The sequence below is a fragment of the Hemiscyllium ocellatum genome, chromosome 8 (genome assembly GCF_020745735.1).
Source record: "Hemiscyllium ocellatum isolate sHemOce1 chromosome 8, sHemOce1.pat.X.cur, whole genome shotgun sequence".
NCBI classification, from domain to species: Eukaryota; Metazoa; Chordata; class Chondrichthyes; order Orectolobiformes; family Hemiscylliidae; genus Hemiscyllium; species Hemiscyllium ocellatum.
The window spans coordinates 32,371,019-32,392,804 of NC_083408.1; the positions used below are offsets into that span (position 1 = coordinate 32,371,019).

Below are 21,786 nucleotides of genomic sequence, written 5' to 3' on the forward strand. Positions count from 1 at the left end.
CAGATCACTGTGCATCTTAAATCTGCGAAGGGCCGGTGTGGACTCGATGACCGAATAGCCTGCTTCCAAACTGTAGGGATTCTATGAGCCCAAGGGAGTGAAGGCTAAGAGATAGGTAAAGCTAAAGCAATCCAGGGGACTTGCAATGAGAATGTTGGGCTAATGATCTGGGTGTATGGATTTGAATCCTATTAAGGTAGGTAGAGAACTTTGAATTCAATAAAAATCCCAAATGAAAAGCTAGCCTAAGGGTGATCTTGTAACTACTGTTGATTGTCATAAAAACCTATCTGGTGGAGGAAAAGAAATCGGCCATCCTTATCTGGTCTGACCTACATGTGACGATTGACCAACAGCACTGAGGTCAGATCTTAACTGTCTTCTAGGTAATTAGGGATGGGCAATAAATGCTGGTCTGGTCACTGAGACCCATTTTCATAAACAAAATAAAATAAAAGGCAGCCTCTGTCAAATAGGTAAGACAGGCAGCAGGGAGGAAGAAATGCCTCAATCAAGTGGAAGAAGGAACTGAAATTCACATTCATTTCAACACAGTGTCATTATTGGAAAGAGCAGAACATGTCAGGCAGCATAGCTGCGCATGAGAAAAGAGAGGTTGTTAGGACCAGTGGTCATACTAATGAAGAGGTTTAATGAAGAAACAGAGGTTTGAAAGTGGTATACAATAAAAGATCTTTTCTAACATCTTGTCAAGGAGCGAGAGACACATTTACCAAGATATGGGAGCAACATTCATATGGTTCACGAGATTTTGATTTGGCACAATGTAAGGAAATCAGATTTTTTTGAAAACTGATTTTATCAAAAAGAGCTTGGCTTGAGCATGGGGGTGAAAGCGTGAGGTCAGGATATAAACTGATAGGTGACGGGGATTGGGGAGGGGTGGTGGTGCCTATGTCGAGTGGAAATGGCCCTAGAAATGGTCTGCACCAGGTAGCCTAGGTTCAAGTTCCATCTATTTCAATGTGCGCTGGTTGATTATAAACCTATAAACTGACAAAAAGTAGGTTGAGCCAAAGACAAGAGAGACGGTAACAGTTTGTTAGACTTGCAATTAAGACAAACATAGCATATGAAGGAAAAGAAAAGACCTAAACGCAATGATTTAGTTACTGCAGTGCAAGAACAGAGGATATTGAGTGTCAAGAGCCTGTAATCTGAAAGAAGATGCTGAATATATAGTGCAATCATCAGTTAAAAAAAATGCACACATTTGGAATATGTGGGCAGACTGTTAATGACAGGAAGGAAAACTGGGGAGATTAGAGCCGTAGAGAATCACTGAATTAATGGAAAGAGAGGCAAAGGATAAACTTTTCATTACAGCTGATTTTTTAATTGCATCAGATAGACAGGAAGTGTGATTGCAATTACCTTAGGCTATGAGGTAACTTGTTGTGAAGTGCTTGCTATCAAAGCTAATAAAGGCTCTAGAAGTATTGAAGGCAATGACAGATGATTCACAAATGTGTTCAAGTAAATAGTCCCAGAGGTGCACTACAAGCTCAGTGCTAAAAATCACATTAGGAATCAGCAAGATCCTTAAAATAATCAGCATTTTGAGAGTCAACAGTAGTTTCTACAGCCTCAAAAAGAACGAATGCAAGTCCAGAAGCACACAGGTATTTATGTAGCCATACACATGAATCGGGAAGCTATGCTGCATTTGTTACCTCTCTGTCAGTGTCAAGGTTGACACTGAATAGTTGCTAAGCACTGAGAGGAAAGGATAAACAGCCAGTGGTTGTTGTCTACATCAGTATTAATGTAATAGATAGAAAGTGGTACATGGTCCTGCAGTCAGAATTTGAGAGCTAGTAAGGTAATTTGCAAGTGGAACACCGAAGCAGTAATGTCTGGATTACACCCAATACAATTGAAATTGAGTATAGAAACAGGAGGATGGAGCAGATGAATGCTTGCTGAAACAACAATGCAGAGCAGAGGAAGGGCTTTAGATTCTTGGGACGCTGGGGTCAGTTCATGGGGAGATGGGACCTATAAAGGAAAGACATAGGTTGCATCTTAACAGAGCTAAAACCAAATTTCCTTTTGAGATAATTTACCAGCGCAATTGGGGAGGTTTAAACTGACTTTATAGGACTGTGGGAACCAACAGGCATTATGAGAGAAGGAAATCAATGTGCAAAGAACACTGGGAGCATCAAAGTAGAAAATAGTGAGTTCAGATTTCAGAAGGGAAATAAGCAAGTAGAGAAGCTAGTAGAACGTTACCCTTTACTGGGAGGGGAATTAAATACAAAAGTAGGGAGATTATACTTAAATTATACAGGTATTAGAGAGACCACATTTTGAGTTGTGTGTGCAATACTGGCCATCTTATTTAAGGAAAATTCCAAATGCATTTAAAATAGTTCAGAGTAGGTTTCCTGTACTTATACGCAGAACGGGTGGGTTCTCTTAAGAGGAAAGATTGGATAGGTTAGGCCTATATCCAATGGAGTTCACAAGAGGTTGAAGGGACTTAATTGAAACAGTTGAAATTCCAAAACGTTTTGACAAGCTCTATGTAGAAAGGATTTTCCTCTTGTCAGATTAAAACTGATAAGGACAACGTTTAAGGTACATTGTTTCCAATTAAGGTTGATAAACCATGAGGACCAGATGAGACACTGAAGAAAGTTAGAGTGAAAATTGCAGAGGCACTGGCCAGAATTTTCCAATTTTCCCTTAAGTATCTCAGGACATACAGGTACCAGGGGTTTGTAAAATTTCAAATGTCACACCGCTGTTTAGAAAGAGGTGTAAAGACAAACCCTGCAAATACAGGCCAGTCGGTTTAACTTTAATGGTGGGAGAAGCTCTTAGGAAACAAAATTAATAGCCACTTGTCAAATGTGGGTTGACTAAGGGATGTCAGTACAGATTTGTTAAGGGAGATCAGGTCGAACGAATTTACTTGACTCTTCAATGAGGAAAGACAGCGCATTAGCGAGGATAATGCTGTTGATCTGGTGCACATGGACTTCAAATTGGAATCTAATAGAATACCACACAACAGACTCGCAAGTTAAGTTTGAATTCATAAAGCAAAAAGCACAGCAGTAAAATTAGCCGAGACACAGGAAAGTCAGTGTATGGAGAATGATTGTTTTGCGGGACTGGAAGGTTTATACTGAAGTTCCCCAGGGATTAGAGCCCCTGCTTTTCCAGTTACACATTAATGAGCTAGATCTTTGTGTACAGGACAGAATTTCCAAACTTACTGGATCATACAGAACTTGGAAATGTTGTGAACCACGAGGAAGATAATGTAGAAGATTACAAAGGACAGATAGGTTAATGGAATGGATGGGAAATTTAATGCAGAAAAGTATGAAGTGATTAATTTTCATCAGAAGAGAGACAATATGAAACAAAAGGTATAAAGGGACTGGGTGTAAAACATTGTTTCCAAATTACCACTTGATCATGTTATGTCACACTTCTAAGGGCAGGTGGGATTTGAACACAGGTCTGCGAGTACTGAGATAGGGCCACAAACATGGTGGCAAAAGTGGCCTTTAAGGATACGGATATCTATGTACATAAAGCATTGAAGCTGTCAGGTTACTATTGCATTTAGCATCTTTATCAGGGGACATAGAGTACAAAGCAAAGTTATGCTAAACCTTTTTGAAAGACTGTTTCAGGCACAACTAGAGTATTACATCCAGTTCTGGGCATGCTACTTTATGAAGAGTATGAATGCATTAAGATAGGATTCTAGGAATGAGGAACTTCAGTTCCATAAAAAAATTGGGATTCTTCCATGTGGAGCAGAGAGGAATGTTAGGAGATTCGGTAGAGGTCCTCTGAATAATGAGAGTTCTGAACAGAGTAGAGAAGAAATAGTGTCCCAACAGTGGATGGGTTGAGAACTGGGAGGGTTGGTCGCCGGGGTGGGGGGAGACACATAATTAAGATAATTGACAGAAGTAGCAATGGTGACTTAAGGAGAAACATTTTCACACAGCAGGTGGTTAGAATCTAGAATGCATGACACTGAATGAGCAGTGGAGGAAGTTTCAAATAGAATTAGATGGTTAATCAGAAAACAAAATCAGGACGATGGAGAAAAGACCGGGGGACTGGCATTAGGTGAACTGCTCCAACACAGGGCCAGAACAGACACTACAGGGTGAATGGCCTCCTTCAGTGCTAGAGCTATTACTCCACATTCATGAGAAAGAAATTGGCAGTCGTTGTGCAGCCATAAGCAAGAGCCCCGAAGAGTAGTTGCCAATCCAGTGATAATGTGAGGGATAGCGAATTTGAAAAGGGAGAGAGCGGTTCAACTCTTGTGGTCCATGATGGAACAAACAATGCAAGTAGGAAGAGGCAGTCTCAGGTATTAGCAGCCAAATTAAAAACCAGAGCCTTGAAGCTGTGGTTAACCTGTGGTTACTCTGGAATCATGTGCAAACTGGCAGATCCGAATGATTAACTTATGACTGATGGCTGGTGTAAGAAAGGGGGACTTCTTTTCGTATGACACTGTAACCCGTAATAGGATAACAAAGAAGCTGTATTGAGGAGTCAGGATCCACTTAAACTGAAATTAGAGCAGAATCCTATTGCAAAGGGTACATGAAGAGGTAGCAAAGACACTAAACAATTAAGGAGGGGGATATGAGAGTTACAGGGATATATAAAAAGTCTAAACAGAAATGAACAGGAAGAAAAGCACACAATGTGATCAACTTCACTGAATTCCCTGAAAAGACTACAGACAGTAGACATTTATGGCAGATATCATTTATCTGGATTTCCAAAAGAACTTTGGTAATGTGTCATACAATGGCCGAACAAAATCAGAACATGCAGAGTCAGTGTACAAGTAGGGGAATGGATGGTTAGTTGGCCATAAGACAGTAAGCAGGGACTAAGGGTAGCTGCTTGGTGGTAGTAATACAGCAAAGAAGGTTCGTTAGAGTGATCCCTGGGATGAAACAGTTTTATATGATGAGTTGCTGAATAAATTTGGTCTATATTGGGCAGTACAGTGGCTCAGTGGTTAGCACTGTTGCCTCATCGTGCCAGGGACCCAGGTTCAATTCAAGCCTCAAGTGACTGTCTGCTTGGACTGTCTTTCCTTGTCTGCATGGGTTTCCTCTGGGTGTTCCAGTTTCCTCCCATAGTCCAAAGATGTGTAGGTTCAGAGGATTGGCCATGGTAAATTACCCATCGTGTCCAGAGATATGCAGCCTAGACGGATTAGCCATGGGAAATGCAGGGTTACAGGGATAGGGTAGTTGGTCCAGACGGGATGCTCCTTGGAGAGTTGGTGTGACCTTGATGGGCCAAATGGCCTGCTCCTGCACTGTAGGGACTCTATGTTTCTGTATTCGATGGAGCTTTACAAAGAACGAAAAGGTGACCTCTTTGAAACATACAAGATTCTGAAAGAGTTTGCTAAGGAAGGCACCAAAAGTTTGTTTCCCTTGACTTGAGAATCTAGAACATATCGATAAGGGGCTGAGAATTTAGGAAGAACAAAGAGGAGGAATTTCATGACTTAAAAGAGTGGTCAGTCCTTCGAATGCAAAGAAGATGTCCCCGGATGATACCAAAACCTTATAGAATCTAGGGTCCTATAGCATGGAGGTAAGCCCTTTGGCCCAAACTGATCCATGCCAACCAAAATGTGTATCAATGCTAACCCCATTTCCCTTCCCTTGGCCCACATCCTTCTAAACTTTTCCTATCCATGTATTTGTCCAAAAACCTTTCAAGTGTTGTTAACGTACCCACTTCAACCACATCCGCTGGCAGCTCATCCATATGCGTACCAACCTGTGTGTGAAAATGTTGCCCCTCAGGTTCCCTTTTATTCTTTCCCCTCTAACCTTAAACTGATGCCCTCTAGTCCTCGATTCCCCAATCCTAGGAAAAAGACTGAGTGCATTCACCCTCTCCGTGCCTCTCATGATCTTATACACTCCCCACCTCAGTCTACTACGCTCTAAAGGAAAAAGTTCTAGCTTATCCAACCTCTCCCGAGAACTCAGACCCTTGAGTCTTGGCAACATCCTTGTAAATTTCTTCTGCATCTCTTTCTAGCTTAATAGCATCCTTCCTATAGCAAGGTGACCAAAACTGAACACAATACTAACTAATATCCTACAAAACTACAAAATAACTTCCCAACTGCTACATTCAGTGCTCTGACTGATGAAGACCAGTGCACCAAAAGCCTTCTTCACTGCCCTGTCTATCAGTGACTCCACTTTCAGAGAACCGTGTACGTGAAATCCAAGGTCCTTCTGTTCCACTATATTCCTTAAGGCCCTACCATTCACCATGAAATTCCTACCATAATTTCACTTTCCAAAACCCAAGACCTATTAAACTCCATCTGCCATTTCTCTGCGCACTTCCCCAGCTAATCAAGATTCTATTGCAAATTCTGATAACGTTCCTCACTGCCCATGATACCACCTAATTTAGTGTCATTTGAGCAATGAGCCCAGCACTGACCCCTGAGGCACTCCACTAGTCACAGGCCTCTAGCCTGACAAGCATTCTTCCACCAGTACCCTCTGCCTTCTATCATCAAGTCAACTGCGTATCAAATTTGCCAGCTGCCCCTGGATTCCATGCAGTCAAACCTTCCAGAGCAACCTACTACTTATCAAAGGCCTTTCTAAAATCCATGTAGACTATGTCTACCATCCTGCCCTTGGCAACCTTCCTGGTCACTTCACCAAAGAACTCTAATAAATTTGTGAGGCAAGATCTCCCACGCACAAAGCCATGCTGACTACTCCTAATCAAACCCTATATTGTACTAATCAGAAAAGGGTGTATGGGCTGGCTCTCTTTTCTCTTGAAGACAGAAGGCTTAGAGTTGATCTAATGCAGGTCTTTAAAATGATGAAATGGACAAAATACACAGGCAGTGTGTTTCCAATTGTGGGCAAGAGCAAACCCAGTGGCTATCAACAAATGGACATCAACAAATTACAACAGGAAATTCAGAACAAACTTCTTAACCCAGAGAATGTGGAACTCACTACCATATGCAATATTTGAGGCAAGCAGTACTCCTATGTAAGGAGTTTGATGAGCAAATAAGGGAAAATGAAATGGTTTTGGTGAGAGTCAGTTGAGGAAAGATCGGAGGAAGTTCAGGTTCACTTTTAGAACACAATTACATGTGCAATTCTGGTCACCCTTCTATAGGAAGGATGTTGTGAAACTGGAGAAGGTGCAGAAAGGATTTACAAGGATGTTGGAGGGACTGGAGGGTTTGAGTTATAGGGAGAGGCTGAATAAGGTAGGGCTTCTTTCTCTGGAGTGTCAGAGGCTGAGCGGTGACCTTATAGAGGTTTATAAAATCATAAAGGCAAAGATAGGGTAAACAGACAAGGTCTTTTCCCCAGGATAGAAAAATCCAAAACTAGAGGGCATAGGTTTAAGGTGACAGGAGAAAGATTTAAAAAGGACCTGAGGGGTAACCTTTTCACGCAGAGGGTGGTGCATGTATGGAATGAGTTGCCAGAGGAAGTGCTGGAGGCTAGTACAATTATAACATTTAAAAGGCATCTGGATGGGTACATGAATAGGAAGGATTTAGAGGGATATATGTCAAATGCTGGCAAATGGGACAAGGTCAGATTGGGATACTTGCTCAGTATGGCCAAATTGAACCGAACAGTCTGTTTCTGTGTTATACAGTTTGAGGTAAAGCACAAGCATGGTCTGGCCATGCTGCCTATCATATGGATTGCTACATGAAGAACATTTAAGTTCCTTCGCAAATACAATTGTAGCGATAATACAGAACAAGATAAGTTAGAAGCCACATTTTACAGCCAATGGGAGAGACACCATGAGGACCAGGCATTTTATCATTCAGATTAACTGTGGAGATAGAGCTCAAAAATGATCAAATAGTATGAAACAATGAAGATGGTTCATAACTGATATTAGGGATGGGGGAGGAAAAGGTGAATCAAAAGAGTCAGCATTCTGTTTAAAAGCAATAAGAATGATATCAAAGTAAAACAGTTTCATAAAATAATTCAAAGTGGGTACTAGAAGGAGACTTTCACTGATGCTGCATTACAATAAAGTTTCAAGCAGCTATAAGACTAGATTACAGAAGTTTCTATCAGGCCAATTCAAATTACTTCAATCTGAAACATCTCATTGTTGTGGCTTTTTGTTTGACTTCATGCAGCAGATAACAACCAATGATGTAGAAGCAAGCCTCTGTTTTAACTTCTAACTCTGCTTAATCAACAGGAACTTTTAATTAGATCAATGTCGTGTGAAAATCTCAGATTTAAACAATGACTTATACAAGAGGATGCGAGCCATACGCTGTGCACTTACCTTCAGCTCTGGGAACTCATTCTTCTGGTCAATCTCCTGGGCTTTGGGAGTGAGATGGTCCTGGCAAAATTTCTGAACCATCTGCCGAAGCTAATAAGCAAAGAAAAGAAACAGCATTGGAGTCAATTATGAATTTTAAAGGTTACTTGGAAAACGCAGGGGTAGAGGTTATCTTTATGATAAGTGCAGGAAGTGAAAAGTGGCTGGGAGAATCACACTGAATTGAATGGATGAGAAGTACAGCAGACTACACAAGGAGTGTACAATCCTATACAAGCATTCTCCTTTCCCACCTTCACCCAGATGTTTCGTAATGACAAGTGGGGAAAAAAATGACAATCTAAGCTCTTTCTTAATTGGTGAGCACAAAACAAAAGCAGCAACCTTTTTGCTACTGTAGCCTGACCCAGACAAGAACTTAAAAGATGGACACAAAAAGTCCACTTTTCCAAATAGTTCTATATTACAGCTGACCTGTTACAAAATCCGATTTAATGCATGCCTCCCTAAAGGTGAGAAGTGGCATCTTTGGGGAGGCTGCTAGGGAGCAACTAAAGACAATTCTCTTCCTGGGAACATGAGGTAATAGAGAAATAAAGCAGGAATGAATTTTTAAAAATGCTTTGGGAGAGAGAATCTAACCATTTCCACTTGACATTCATTAGCAGTACCATCACTAAATCCCTTACTCATGACATCCTGGGGGCTTATTATATTCAGAAAATGAAAAAGATGAGGAAAGTGAATGCACTACAGTGATATAATTATAGGAGCAGGTCAGAAGTTGAGACTTCTTGTCTCCTCAGTGCTTGTACCCCATCTACAAGATACAAATCCATAACAGCATAGGAATAAAAGCAGGTCATTCAGTCCACTGAGTCTATTCCGCTATTCAATGACAATATGAATGCTTTAATAAACCTCAACTTCATTTTCCCGTTTTCTCCCACAATCCTAGATTCCCTTAACTAATTAAAAATCCTTCTCAGCCTTGAACATACCTAATGACCCAGCCTCCACGGCCTTCTACAGTATAGAATTCCACTAAATCCCATATATACACTACTTTCTGAGAGAAGAAATTCCTCATCTCTTAAATGTGCAACTCCTTATTCTGACTTCATACCCACTGGTTCAGGATTCTCCCACAAGGGGAATACAGTTTCCACATCTACCCTGTCAAGCTCCCAATGTTTCAGTAAGGTTGGGCCTCTCATTCTTCTAAATTCCAATATGTACAGGCTGAATCTATTCAACCTCTCAAAAAAAAAATGCAGTTCCTCTATACCTGGTATCAGCCTAGTGAAACTTCTCTCACAGCCTCCAACGACAGTATGTCTTTCCTTAGATAAGGTGTCCAAAAGTTCACAGTATTCCCAATATCGTTTTAACAAACCTTCCTTACATTTGCACTCCGTTCCCTTTGAAATGAAAGCCAACTTTCCACTTGCTTTCCCTTTTACTTGGTGAACTTGACTGCTAGCTTTTTGAGACTAAATCCCACTGTTCTGTAGCTTTCTGCAGTCTTTCTCCATTTAAATAATATTTGGCTCCTCTATTCTTCCTACCAAAGTGCATAGCCTTAAACTTCTCCACGTTATATTCAATCTGCCAAGGTTTTGCCCATTCCCTTAATCTGATTATATCCAAATGTCTTTTAAATGTTGTAATTGTACCTCCATCTATCATTTTCTTAGGAGGTTCATTCCACACGCAGACCACACGCTGTGTAAAAAAAGTTTGCTCATCATGTCTTTTTTAACCTCTCTCTTCTCACTTTAAAAATGCGTCCCATATTCTTGAAATTCCCTCGTCCTAGCGAAAAGACAACTACCTCATTATTTTATAAACTTTTATAAAGTCACCTCTCAATCTCCTACCTCCAGTGAAAACAAATCCCAGCCTGTCACTCTTTCTATATTACTCAAACTTTCCACATCTGACAACATCCTGGTAAATTTCTTCTGAACCCTCTCATTGTGTAGTACTACCATTCTATGAATGGAATCGATTCAGGACAGGTCTAGAAGCTCAAAAAGGGACACTCAGGTGGTGGTGTTGGTCACTAACAACAGCAGAATTGTATTCAAACATAATATGTATCTTTGTGATCTGCCACAGAATCATCAAGCCAGGAGTCCAAGAGTGGTTATATGTTATATATGGAGTGCAGACAAGCATGTCAGGAACAGCACCAAGTATACCCAGAATGAGATGCACATACAAAGATGCTACACAACAAAGTTCTATATGCATGTTAAACCAGTATGTGATAGCATAAATAAAGCTGGTTGACCATCAGCTGCTATATCATTAGAGAGGGATAACGGGTGATGGGTTTAACCTGAGGGTGACCAGACCACAGGCCAGACTGAAAAGATGGAAATGAACCCACCCTATTGGCAAAACAAATCAGCTGTCCAGCCAAATAAGCTAACCGACACCAGTTGATCCAGTAAGTGATCCACAGTTAACAAAATCAGATCAAAGCTCTGCACTCTTTCCACATCCAGTCATGATTGATGGTGGACAACTAAGGAAGTAACCAGAGGAGGGGTTCAATATCTTCAATTATGGGAGAGACCAGCATGTCAGTGCAATGACAATGTTGAAGGGTTTGCAAACATTTTCAGACAGAAGTGACAAGTGGAAGATCTAACTCAGTTTCCTTCTGAGGTCTCCACAGGACCACCACAAGACTCCCCATGCAAGTGTTCTACTCCCAACTCTGAAACTGCAGGCAAGCCCCAGATGGCAGAAGAAATATTTCAGGGAATACCCTCATGGCCTCACTGGAAAAGTGCGACATTCCCAATTCCCACAGACACCTGGGAATCACTGGCCCAAGACCATCCAAATGAAGAAGCGGCATCCAGGGAGCCATCGAGCACCTCGAGACTTGCTGTCGGGTAAAAGTGGAAGAGAGGCAAAAACAGCATAAGGAGCACGCTGCCACACCAACAACCCATCCCTGTGACCCCTTCTGTCCCAAGTGTAAAGAGCCTGTGGGAGCTGCATCGGTCCGTAATCCACCTATAGACTCCCAGGTGGCATGGTGGCTCAGTGGTTAGCTGCTGTCTCACAGTGCCAGGGACCCAGGTTTGATTCCAGCCTTGGACAACTGTCTGTGTGGAGTTTGCACATTCCTCCGGGTGCTCCGGTTTCCTCCCATAGTCCAAAGATGTGCAGGCTAGGTGAACTGGCCATAGTATTCAGAGATGTGTATGTGAGGTACATTAGTCAGAGGTAAATGTAGAGTAGGGGAATGGGTCTGGGTGGGTTACTCTTTGGAGGGCCAGTGTGAACTTGTTGGGCCAAAAGGCCTGTTTCCACACTGTACGGATTGTATGATTCTATGATCTATGACCAAGAGTGGAAGAGAGTCATACTCTATTGCCAGGGACTACAGATGATGATTACTGATCCTGCAATTCTCTTCAAATCATAGTACGCTAGTCCCTCTCCAGCTTTAAAAGGAAATTCTGAGACAGGACGTGGCAGAGGTACACGTGTCGAAAGGATGGGAGTACTCATGAACAATTCCTAAACTGGCTCCACTGTGTACTCAGTCTGAGTTGTGCTGCCACCAAGTGGTGGCTGATTCCATGTCCACAAGGAGTACAGGGGACATTAAGGGTAGTGGCAACAAATCACTGAAGGCCATTATTACGCAGTTCCAACCAGGCTAGCTCTAACTTCAGAGAAGCAGCGTGAAGGAGAGGCAGAAGAAGAGGGGCAGTAGTGGAAGTTTTACAGGAGCCGACGGCATGAGAAAAATGTTTAAAATCATGAAGCACAGGCCTCATAGTGTATTTTAGTTTTATATTGTGGCTCTTTAAACAAACATGTCCAAGTTTTTAAACCCACAACATATGGTGCTGTAAGTGGCGACTTATGAACTATTCACCATACTCATTTGAGTATGTGTGACAATAAAGCTAATTCAAATTTAAATTAATTGAACAAGGTAATTGCAATGTAAAAGCAAGGTCTCAAAGCTACGAGCTCCCCCCCTCCACTCCGTTACACAAGCATAGAGGGCATTCTGACATTCAAGGAAGTCCAACTGCCTGCTCACCACAGCCAGCCAATGACAAAATGGGAACATGAGCACACCCACTACCCTTGCAAACAAATTAGTAAAATCTTTGGCTCCGGAATGCTCTGACATTTTTATGAACACTGTCCCTTTTCAGTCAAAATTCACACTCTGTTCTTTTAACCAACAGCATCACAAAAATGACATTCAGTCTACAAATGATTGTGTTGGTTTCAAATACATTGTTTAACCTTGTCGTAGTTTTCAATCGCCTGGAAGCAAAATCAATGTAATAAACATGTGATTAAAAACTGGAACGTTAACACTTCATATCATTGCCATCCGTTATGCAGACATCCCACTTGCTTGATTTTGCAAACTCATTGTAGGTGCATTCTGCAGAGGCTCACGTGCCTTATCTGAGTAAGTGACACCTAATTGTCAACCACGTCTTTTAAATACACCTTGAATATCATACACTGCTACATCAAGCATTACTTAGCTCCAGTTACCTTTTTCCTGTAATACCTGATGGCGCACCCACTTCGGAGTCTGGTAATACTTCATTGTCACCCATTTATTTGACACATACAAAAATAGGTAGCAATCTATTTGATTATAAAAGGGCTTTCCAGGTGTAGCAATAAATTGCATGCACTTCTTTCAATTTATGCACACCATGTTTGCAGCTCATGGCTTGCGCCGCATTCGTGTCACACAAATGCCAGACAATGGTCAGCTCTAACAAGAAAGAATCAAATCACTATCACTATCACTTGACACTCAAGGGCATTACCATCACTGAATGCCCCACTATCAACATCCTGGAGGTGACCATCGGCAAGAAACTGAACTGGACTAGCCACATAAGGCTTGAAGAGCAGGTCACAGGCTGGGAAATCTAGACACAACAATTCACCTCCTGACTCCCCAAATCTTGTCCACTATCTATAATGTATAAGTCAAGAACGTGAGAGGACAATTCTCACTTGTCTGGATGTGTGCAGCTCCAACAAGACTCAAAAAACGTGTTACCGTCCCGCAGAAAGCAAGCTGCTGGACTACTTTATTCTCCACATTCAACATTCACTCCCTTTGCCATTCACACACAGTAGCTGCAGTGTGTACAATCTATGGGAACCTATGTCCTCTAGTTTTGGATTCCACACCCCCACCCACCCCAGGGAAAAGACCTTGTCTATTTATACTAACCATGCCGCTTACGAATTTATAAACTTATGTAAGGTCACCTCTCAGCCTCCAACGCTCCAGGGAAAACAGCCCCAACCCTAGCAATGTCCTTGTAAATCTTTTCAAAACCCTTTCAGGTTTCACAACATTCTTCTGATAGGAAGGAGATTGGAATCGCAAGCAATATTGCAAAAGTGGCCTAATCAATGTCCTGTACAGCCGCAACATGACCTCCCAACTCCTGTACTCAATGCTCTGACCATTAAAGAAAAGTATACCAACGTCTTCTTCACTATCCTATCTACCTGCGACTCTACTTTCAAGGAACAATGAACCTGCACTCCAAGGTCTCTTTGTTCAGCAACACTCCCGAGGACCTTACCATTAAGTGTATAAGTCCTGTTCTGATTTGCTTTTCCAAAATGCAGCACCTCACACTTATCTAAATTAAACTACACCTGACACTCCTCAGGCCACTGGCTCATCTGATCAGATTCTGTTGTACTCTGAGGTATCCTTTTTCACGTCCACTACACCTCTAATTTTGGTGTCATCCCCAAAGTCACTAACCATACCTCCTATGATCACAAAAAAGCAGTGGACCCAGCGCCAATCCTTGTGACACACCGATGGTCACAGGCCACCAGACCGAAATGCAACCCTCCACCACAATCCTCAGTCTTCTACCTTCAAGCCAGGTCTGTATCCAAATGGCTAATTCTCCCTGTATTCAATGAGGTTTAACCTTGCTAACCAGTCTCCCATGCCTTACTGAAGTCCATATAGATCACATCTACCACTCTGCTCTCATCAATCCTCTTTGTTACTTCTTCAAAAACCTCAATCAAGTTCCCACGCACAAATCCATGCTGACTAGTCCTAATCAGTCCTTGCCTTTCCAAATACACGTAAATTTTGTCCCTCAGGATTCCCTCCAACAAGTTGCCCACTACTGACGTCAGGCTCACCGGTCTATGGTTCCCTGGCTTTTCCTTACCACCTTTCTTAAATAGTGGCACCACATTAGCCAACCTCTGGCACCTCAACGTGTGACTACTGATGATACAAATATCTCAGCAAGAGGCCCAGCCATCACTTCCCTAGCTTCCCACAGAGTTCAAGGGTACACCTGATCAGGTCCTGGGGATTTATCCACTTTTATGCATTCCAAGACATCCAACACTTCTTCCTCTGTAATATGGACATTTTTCAATATGTCACCATCTATTTCCCTACATTCTATATCTTCCATATCCTTCTCCACAGTAAATACGGATGCAAAATACTTGTTTAGTATCTCCCCCATCTCCTGCCGCTCCACACATAGGCTGCCTTGCTTATCTTTGAGGGATCCTATTCGCCCCCTAGTTACCCTTTTGCTCTTAATGTATTTATAAAATCCCTTTGGATTCTCCTTCACCCTAAATGCCAAAGCTATCTTATGTCCCCTTTTTGCCCTCCTGATTTCCCTCTTCAGTATACTCCTACTGCCTTTATACTCTTTTAAGGATTCACTCCATCCATCCTGTCTATATCTGACATATACTTCCTTCTTTTTCTTAGCCAAAATCTCAATTTCTTTAGTCATCCTGCATCCCCTACACCTACTAGCCATTCTTTTCACTCTAACAGGAATATACTACCTCTGGACGCTTGTTATCTCACATTTGAAGGCTTCCCATTTTCCAGCCGTCCCTTAGGTTAACATCTAGATATATGAGCTTTGACAAAGGGTCAGTTAGACTCGAAACGTCAGCTCTTTTCTCTCCTTACAGATGCTGCCAGACCTGCTGAGATTTTCCAGCATTTTCTCTTTTGGGAACTATATATATGAGTCTGGCAATCTCCTAGTTACCTGTTGCTGGTCAGCAACTTGTGACCATCAGTTCTGAGGAAGGGTCACCAGACCCGAAATGCCAACTCTGATTTCTCTTCACAGATGCTGCCGGACCTGCTGGGCTTTTCCAGCAGCCAGCTATATAACTCTGGCTATCTCCTCATTACCTGTCACCAGAGTTACATACCTGGTTAGCAACGAACCACAAATAACCAGGAGCTATCTAGAGACAGGTAACCAGGAGATGATCTATCTAGATTGATATCTAGATTGATAAATTCTTGATGTCACAAGGAATTAAGGGCTACGGAGAGAATGTGGGTAAGTGGAGTTGAAATGCCCATCAGCCATGATTGAATGGCGGAGTGGACTCGATGGGCCGAATGGCCTTACTTCCACTCCTGTGTCTTATGGTCTCTGGTTATCAGAAGTTAACCAGTTTAACAGGTTGCTAACCTGCAACATAAGATAACCTGAGTTATTTATTTGGCTGTTAATAACCAAAGACGCATAATCAGGAGCTATCTAGAGGTGACCAGGAGATAATCCATCCCTGGTTTTCAGAAGTTAACCAGGTTAACAGGCTGAAAATGTGTTGCTGATGAAGGGCTTATGCCCGAAACGTCGAATTTCCTATTCCTTGGATGCTGCCTGACCTGCTGTGCTTTAACCAGCAACACATTTTCAGCTGTGATCTCCAGCATCTACAGACCTCATTTTTTTACCAGGTTAACAGGCTGCTAACCTGCAGCAGAAGATAACCAGAGTTATTTATTTGGTTGTTAATAACCAAAGACACATTCCCGGGAGATATCTCGAGACAGATAACCAGGAGATAATCTGCCCCTGGTTATCAGACGTTAACCAGCCAGTTTAACAGAGACATAAAGTAGAAGTTGCTCAGCAGCATCTGTGAGGATAAATCACAGTTAAGGTTTCGGGTCAGGTGGCCCTCCCTCAGAACCAGAGTCAGGTCCACCTCCTGGTGACAGCTCTGAGTTTAGCACTGGCCCAGTTAGCGCTCGGTTACCTGTTTCTGCTCCTCGGTCAGCCCGTTCACCACATCATCGGCGGAGTGCAGGCTGCTCATGAGCCTGTAAGCGGGGCGGGCTGCTGAGGGCGCGGCCGGCCGCCCGCCCAGCGCCAGTAACGGTCGTCGCAGCGCGCGCAGAGCAGCCATCACCGTAGGGGATGGGGGATGGGGGATGGGGGGGACGGAATTCACCGGCACACTCATCTATCCGCCACCTCTTTCCCCGCCCGGCCCCGGAAGCAGGGGAGCCGGACCCACAGAGCCGCGGCACCACTTCCTGTAACCGCCGCCGGGCTGACCGTTAAAGTCCGGCGTCCGAGGCGCCGTTGGTCCGGGCTGGTCAGAAGGAAAGATCACACGACAACCGGCTGTAATCCAACAGGTTTATTTGGAAGCACCGTCTTTCGGAGCGACGCTCCTTCATCAGGTAGTTATGGAGGAATAAGATCGTTAGACACAGAATTTATAGCCAAAATTTACAGTGTGATGTAACTGAAATTATATGTTGAAAAAGATCCTGGATTGTTTGTTAAGTCTCTCATCTTTTAGAATGACCATGTTGGGTTCAGTTCCTTCATATGCAAATCCCAGAACTTTTTCTTTATAACAAGTTACCTTCTCAGGTGAACTTTAACAATAGGTCAGGAGCGTGGCGCTGGGAGAGCACAGCAGGTCAGGCAGCATCCAAGGAGCGGTGGAATCGACGTTTTGGGCACTCGTCGGGAATGTTTAACAATAGGTGCCATGTCCTGAAGGTGTGAGGCTGCCCCAAAGTTCACACTGAATCTGTTTCTACAAAAGAGATTTACAGAATCTTACACGGATTCATGGAAGGTTTGGCGGGACTCCGCGCTCTACGGTCTGTCCCCCAGGACGCACACCGAGACGAACATCAACTGCGCCTGGAGGATCATCAACTCGGTGAAGGACGCTCTCTGGGCGGTCCGAAACCTGTTGATCTTCCAGCTGAAGGAGTTGACCCCGACTGAGTGTTGCAGACTGGCACATTCCAAGGTCCAGGACTATGTGTTGAGGGACGCGCTGAAGTTTTGGGCAGCTGCTGCCAAGGCGCAGTGGGGAAAGACCACTGTGTAACATCTGCCTGCCTAAAGAAGAACAGGGGGCCCATGCAGTCATTTGGGCTCTGCTGATGCCTCAGCTAAATATATGGGCATTTGATTGAAAAATGTACAGACCTGTATATAAAAATGATAAATTCTGATCTCTGTATGTAAATGTTTACATATGTATGGCATGACCAACTGTAAAGACCATCAAATTATTTTATGAATAAAGTATATTTTTGAAATATAAAAAAAAAAGCTTTGGTTTCAGACATTTTGTCACCATACTAAGTAACATCATCAGTGAGCTTCTGGTGAAGTGCTGGTGTTATGTCCCATTTTCTATTTATATGTTGAGGTTTCTTTGGGTCCTTTCCAGTTCTTTTTCTCAGAGGATGGTAGATGGGGTCCATTTCAATGTGTTTGTTGATGGAGTTCCAGTCAGAATGCCATGCTTCTAGGAACTCTCGTGCATATCTCTGTTTGGCTTATCCTAGGATGGATGTGTTGTCCCAGTCAAAGTAGTGTCCTTCCTCATCTGAATGTGAGATAGGGTCATTTCTTTTGTGGCTAGTTGATGTTCATGTATCCTGCTGGCTAGTTTTCTGTCTGTTTGTCCAATGTAGTGTTGATGACAGTCCTTGCAAGGTATTTTGTAAAAATGACATTCATTTTGCTTGTTGTCTGTATAGGGTCTTTTAAGTTCATTAACTGCTGTTTTAAGTGTGTTAGTTGGTTTGTGGGCTGCCATGATGCCAAGAGGTCTGAGTAATCTGGCAGTCAATTCAGAGATGCCTTTGATGTAGGGGATAGTGGCTAGGGTTCTGGGCACATTTTATCTGCTCGTTTGGGTTTGTTGCTGAGAAATTGGTGGACTTTGTTTATTAGGCGTCCGTTCTTCTTGAATATGCTGCACAGTTGATTTTCTTTTGCTCTTCGTAGTTCCTCGGTGCTGCAGTGTGGTAGCTTTTTGAAATAATATCCTAATACAGTTTCATTTGTGGGGGTTGGGATGATTGCTTCTGGAGTTCAGTATTTGGTCCATATGTGGTGTTTTCCTATCAACGCTGGTTTGAAGTTCCCCATTGACATTTTGCTCTACTGTTATATCTAGGATTGGCAGTCTGTAGTTATTTTCCTCATCTTTTGTGAATTTTATGCAGTAATGCTATTATTGATGGTCTTGAAGGCTTCTTCTAATTTGTTTAGGATGACAAAGGTGTCACATCCACGCAGCAGACCCAAAGTTTGGGTTGGATGGTTGGGAGAGCTGTTTGGTGAGTCTCTGCATTACTGCTTTAGTTAGGAACCCTGATATTGGTGATCCCATGGGTGTTCCATTGATTTGCTTGTTGGTCTTGTTACTGAAAGTGAAGTGGGTGGTGAGGCTAGCTTGACAATGGTGTCTTTGTTGATGAAGTTGGCAGTATCCGATGTTTGTGTCTTTGGTTCTTCTAATAGTGTAGTCAGTGTTTTTTTTTGGTTAGGTTGATGTTGATGGATGTGAACAGGGCTGTTACATCAAAGAAGACCATTATTTCATCCTTTTCTTTCATTATTTCCCATTAACCACCACCCTCTGTCTTCTTTCAGCTAACCAATTTCTGATCCAAACCTCTAAATCACAGTCAATTCCATGCCATTATATTTTGTGCAATAGCCTACTGTGAGGAACCTTACCAACCACCTTACTGAAATCCATATACACCACATCAACTGCTTTACCCTCATCCACCTATTTGGTCATCTTCTCAAAGAACTCAATAAGGTTTGTGAGGCATGACCTACCCTTCACAAAACCGTGTTGACTATCCCTAATCAACTTATTCTTTTTTAGATTATTATAAATCCTATCTGTTTTAACCCTTTTCAACATTTTACTCACAACCGAAGTAAGGCTCACTGATCTATAATTTCGAGTGTTGTCTCTACTCCCCTTCTTGGACAAGGGAACAACATGTGCTATCCTCCAGTGTTCTGGTACTATTCGTGTAGGTAATGATGACATAGGGCTTGGCAATCTCCTCCCCGGCTTCCCAGAAAATCCCAGGATAAATCCCATCCGGCCCAGGGGACGTATCTATTTTTACACTTTCCAGAATTGCTAACACCTTCTTATGCACTTCAATCCCATCTAGTACAGTAGCTTGTATCTTAGTATTCTCTTCGACCACATTGTCTTTTTTTTAGTGTGAATACTGATGAAAAGTATTCATTTAGCACTTCCCCAATCTCTTCTGACTCCATGCACAACTTCTCACTACTATGCTTGATTGGCCCTAATCTTACTCTAGTCATTCTTTTATTGCTGAAATACCTATAGAAAGCCTTAGGGTTTTCCTTGATCCTATCCACCAATGACTTCTCATGTCCTGTCCTGGTTCTTCTTTGCTCTCTCTTTAGGTCTTTCCTGACTAATGTGTAACTCTCAAGCGCCTTAACTGAGCCATCACATCTCATCCTAACAAAAGCCGTCTTCTTCTCTTGACAAGAGATTCAACTTCCTTAGGTAACCACAGCTCCCATGCCTGACAACTTCCTCCCTGCCTGACCAGTACGTAGTTATCAAGGACCCACAGTAGCTAGTCCTTGAATAAGCTCCACATTTCAACTGTGCCCATCTCCTGCAGTTTCCTTTCCCATCCTATGCATCCTAAATCTTGCCTAATCGCACTGTAATTGCCTTTCTCCCAGCAATAACTCTTGCCCTGCGGTATATACTTATTCCTTTCCATCACGAAAGTTAACATAACAGAATTGTGGTCACTATCACCAAAGTGCTCACCTGCCTCCAAATCTAACACCTGGCCAGGTTCATTACCCAGTACCAAATCTAATGTGGCCTCATCTCTTGTTGGCCTGTCTACATATTCTGTTAAGAAACGCTCCTGCACACACTAGGCAAAAACTGATCCATCTAAAGTACTTGAACTATGGTATTCCCAGTCAGTGTTTGGAAAGTTTAAGTCCCCCATAACAATTACTCTGTTACTCTCGCTCCTATCGAAGATCATCTTTTCTATCCTATCCTCTACATCTCTGGAACTCTTTGGAGGCCTATAGAAAACTCCCAACAGGGTAACCTCTCCTTTCCTGTTTCTAATCTCAGCTCATATGACTTCAGTAAACAAGTCCTCAAACATCCTTTCTGCAACCATAATGCTGTTCTTGACTAAGTGTCACACCACCCCCTCTTTTACCGTTTCTCTGTTCTTACTGAAACATCTAAGTCCTGGAACCTGCAATAACCATTCCTGTCCCTGCTCTACCCATGTCTCTGAAATGGCCATGACATCGAAATCCCTGATATTAACCCATGGTTCAAGTTCATCCACCTTATTCCAGATGTTCCTGATGTTGAAGTAGACACACTTCAAACCAACTTCTTGCTTGCCAGTGCTTTCTTGTGATCTTGAAATCTTAGGTCTGACTTCACTACTCTCAACTTTCCGTACACTCGAACTACAATTTCGGTTCCCATCCCCCCCTACTGCACTAGTTTAAACCCACCCAAAGAGCATTAGCAAATTTCCCCCGGATATTGGTACCCCTCTGGTTCAAGTGAAGACCATCCTGTTTGTAAGGCCCCACCTGCCCCAAAAAAACTCCAATTATCCTGGAATCCAAAACCCTCCCTCCTGCACCATTCCTGTAGCCATTTGTTTAACTCCTCTCTCTCCCTTTTCCTCACATCGCTAGCACGTGGCACGGGCAATAAACTAGAGACAACAATTCTGTTCTAGCTCTAAGCTTCCACCCCACTCCCTGAATTTCTGCCTTAAATCTCCATCTCTCTTCCTACCTGTGTCATTGGTGCCTTTGTAGACCATGACTTGGGGCTGCTCGCCCTCCACCTCAAGGATCCCGAAAGCACGATCAGAGACATCACGAACCCCGGCACCTGGGAAGCAACACACCAACCATGAGTCTATCTCGTTCCCACAGAACCTCCTATCTGCCCCCCCCCCACCCCCCCAACAATGGATTCCCCAATGACTAACATTCTGCTCTTCTTCCCCCTTCCCTTCTGAGCAACAGGGACAGACTCTGTGCCACAGACCTATGCCCCATTGCTTACCCCTGGTAAGTCGTCCCCCTCAAGTGTATCCAAAACAGTATATTTGCCGTTGAGGGGAAAGGCCACAGGGGACCCCTGCACTGCCTACCGATTCCCTTTCCATCCCCTGACAGTAACCCATCTATCTTCTCCTTTTACCTGAGGAGTGACTATCTCCCTGTAACTCTTCTCACTAGCCCCTTT

The 21,786-nt window shown here is 42.9% G+C and overlaps 1 protein-coding gene across 1 annotated transcript in view; it reads right to left on the bottom strand.

The window, feature by feature from the left end:
• The window catches only part of ivd (isovaleryl-CoA dehydrogenase), a 44,704-nt gene extending 28,031 nt beyond the window's left edge, over window positions 1-16,673 (bottom strand). Inside the window, exons 1-2 of the mRNA XM_060828796.1 lie at window positions 16,459-16,673; window positions 8,362-8,451 (exon numbers count right to left, since the gene is read on the bottom strand). Coding sequence (XP_060684779.1) covers window positions 8,362-8,451; window positions 16,459-16,665 — 297 coding nt within the window. The 5' untranslated portion in view covers window positions 16,666-16,673. The remainder of the gene's footprint in view (window positions 1-8,361; window positions 8,452-16,458) is intronic.
• Window positions 16,674-21,786: the final 5,113 nt, after the last annotated feature.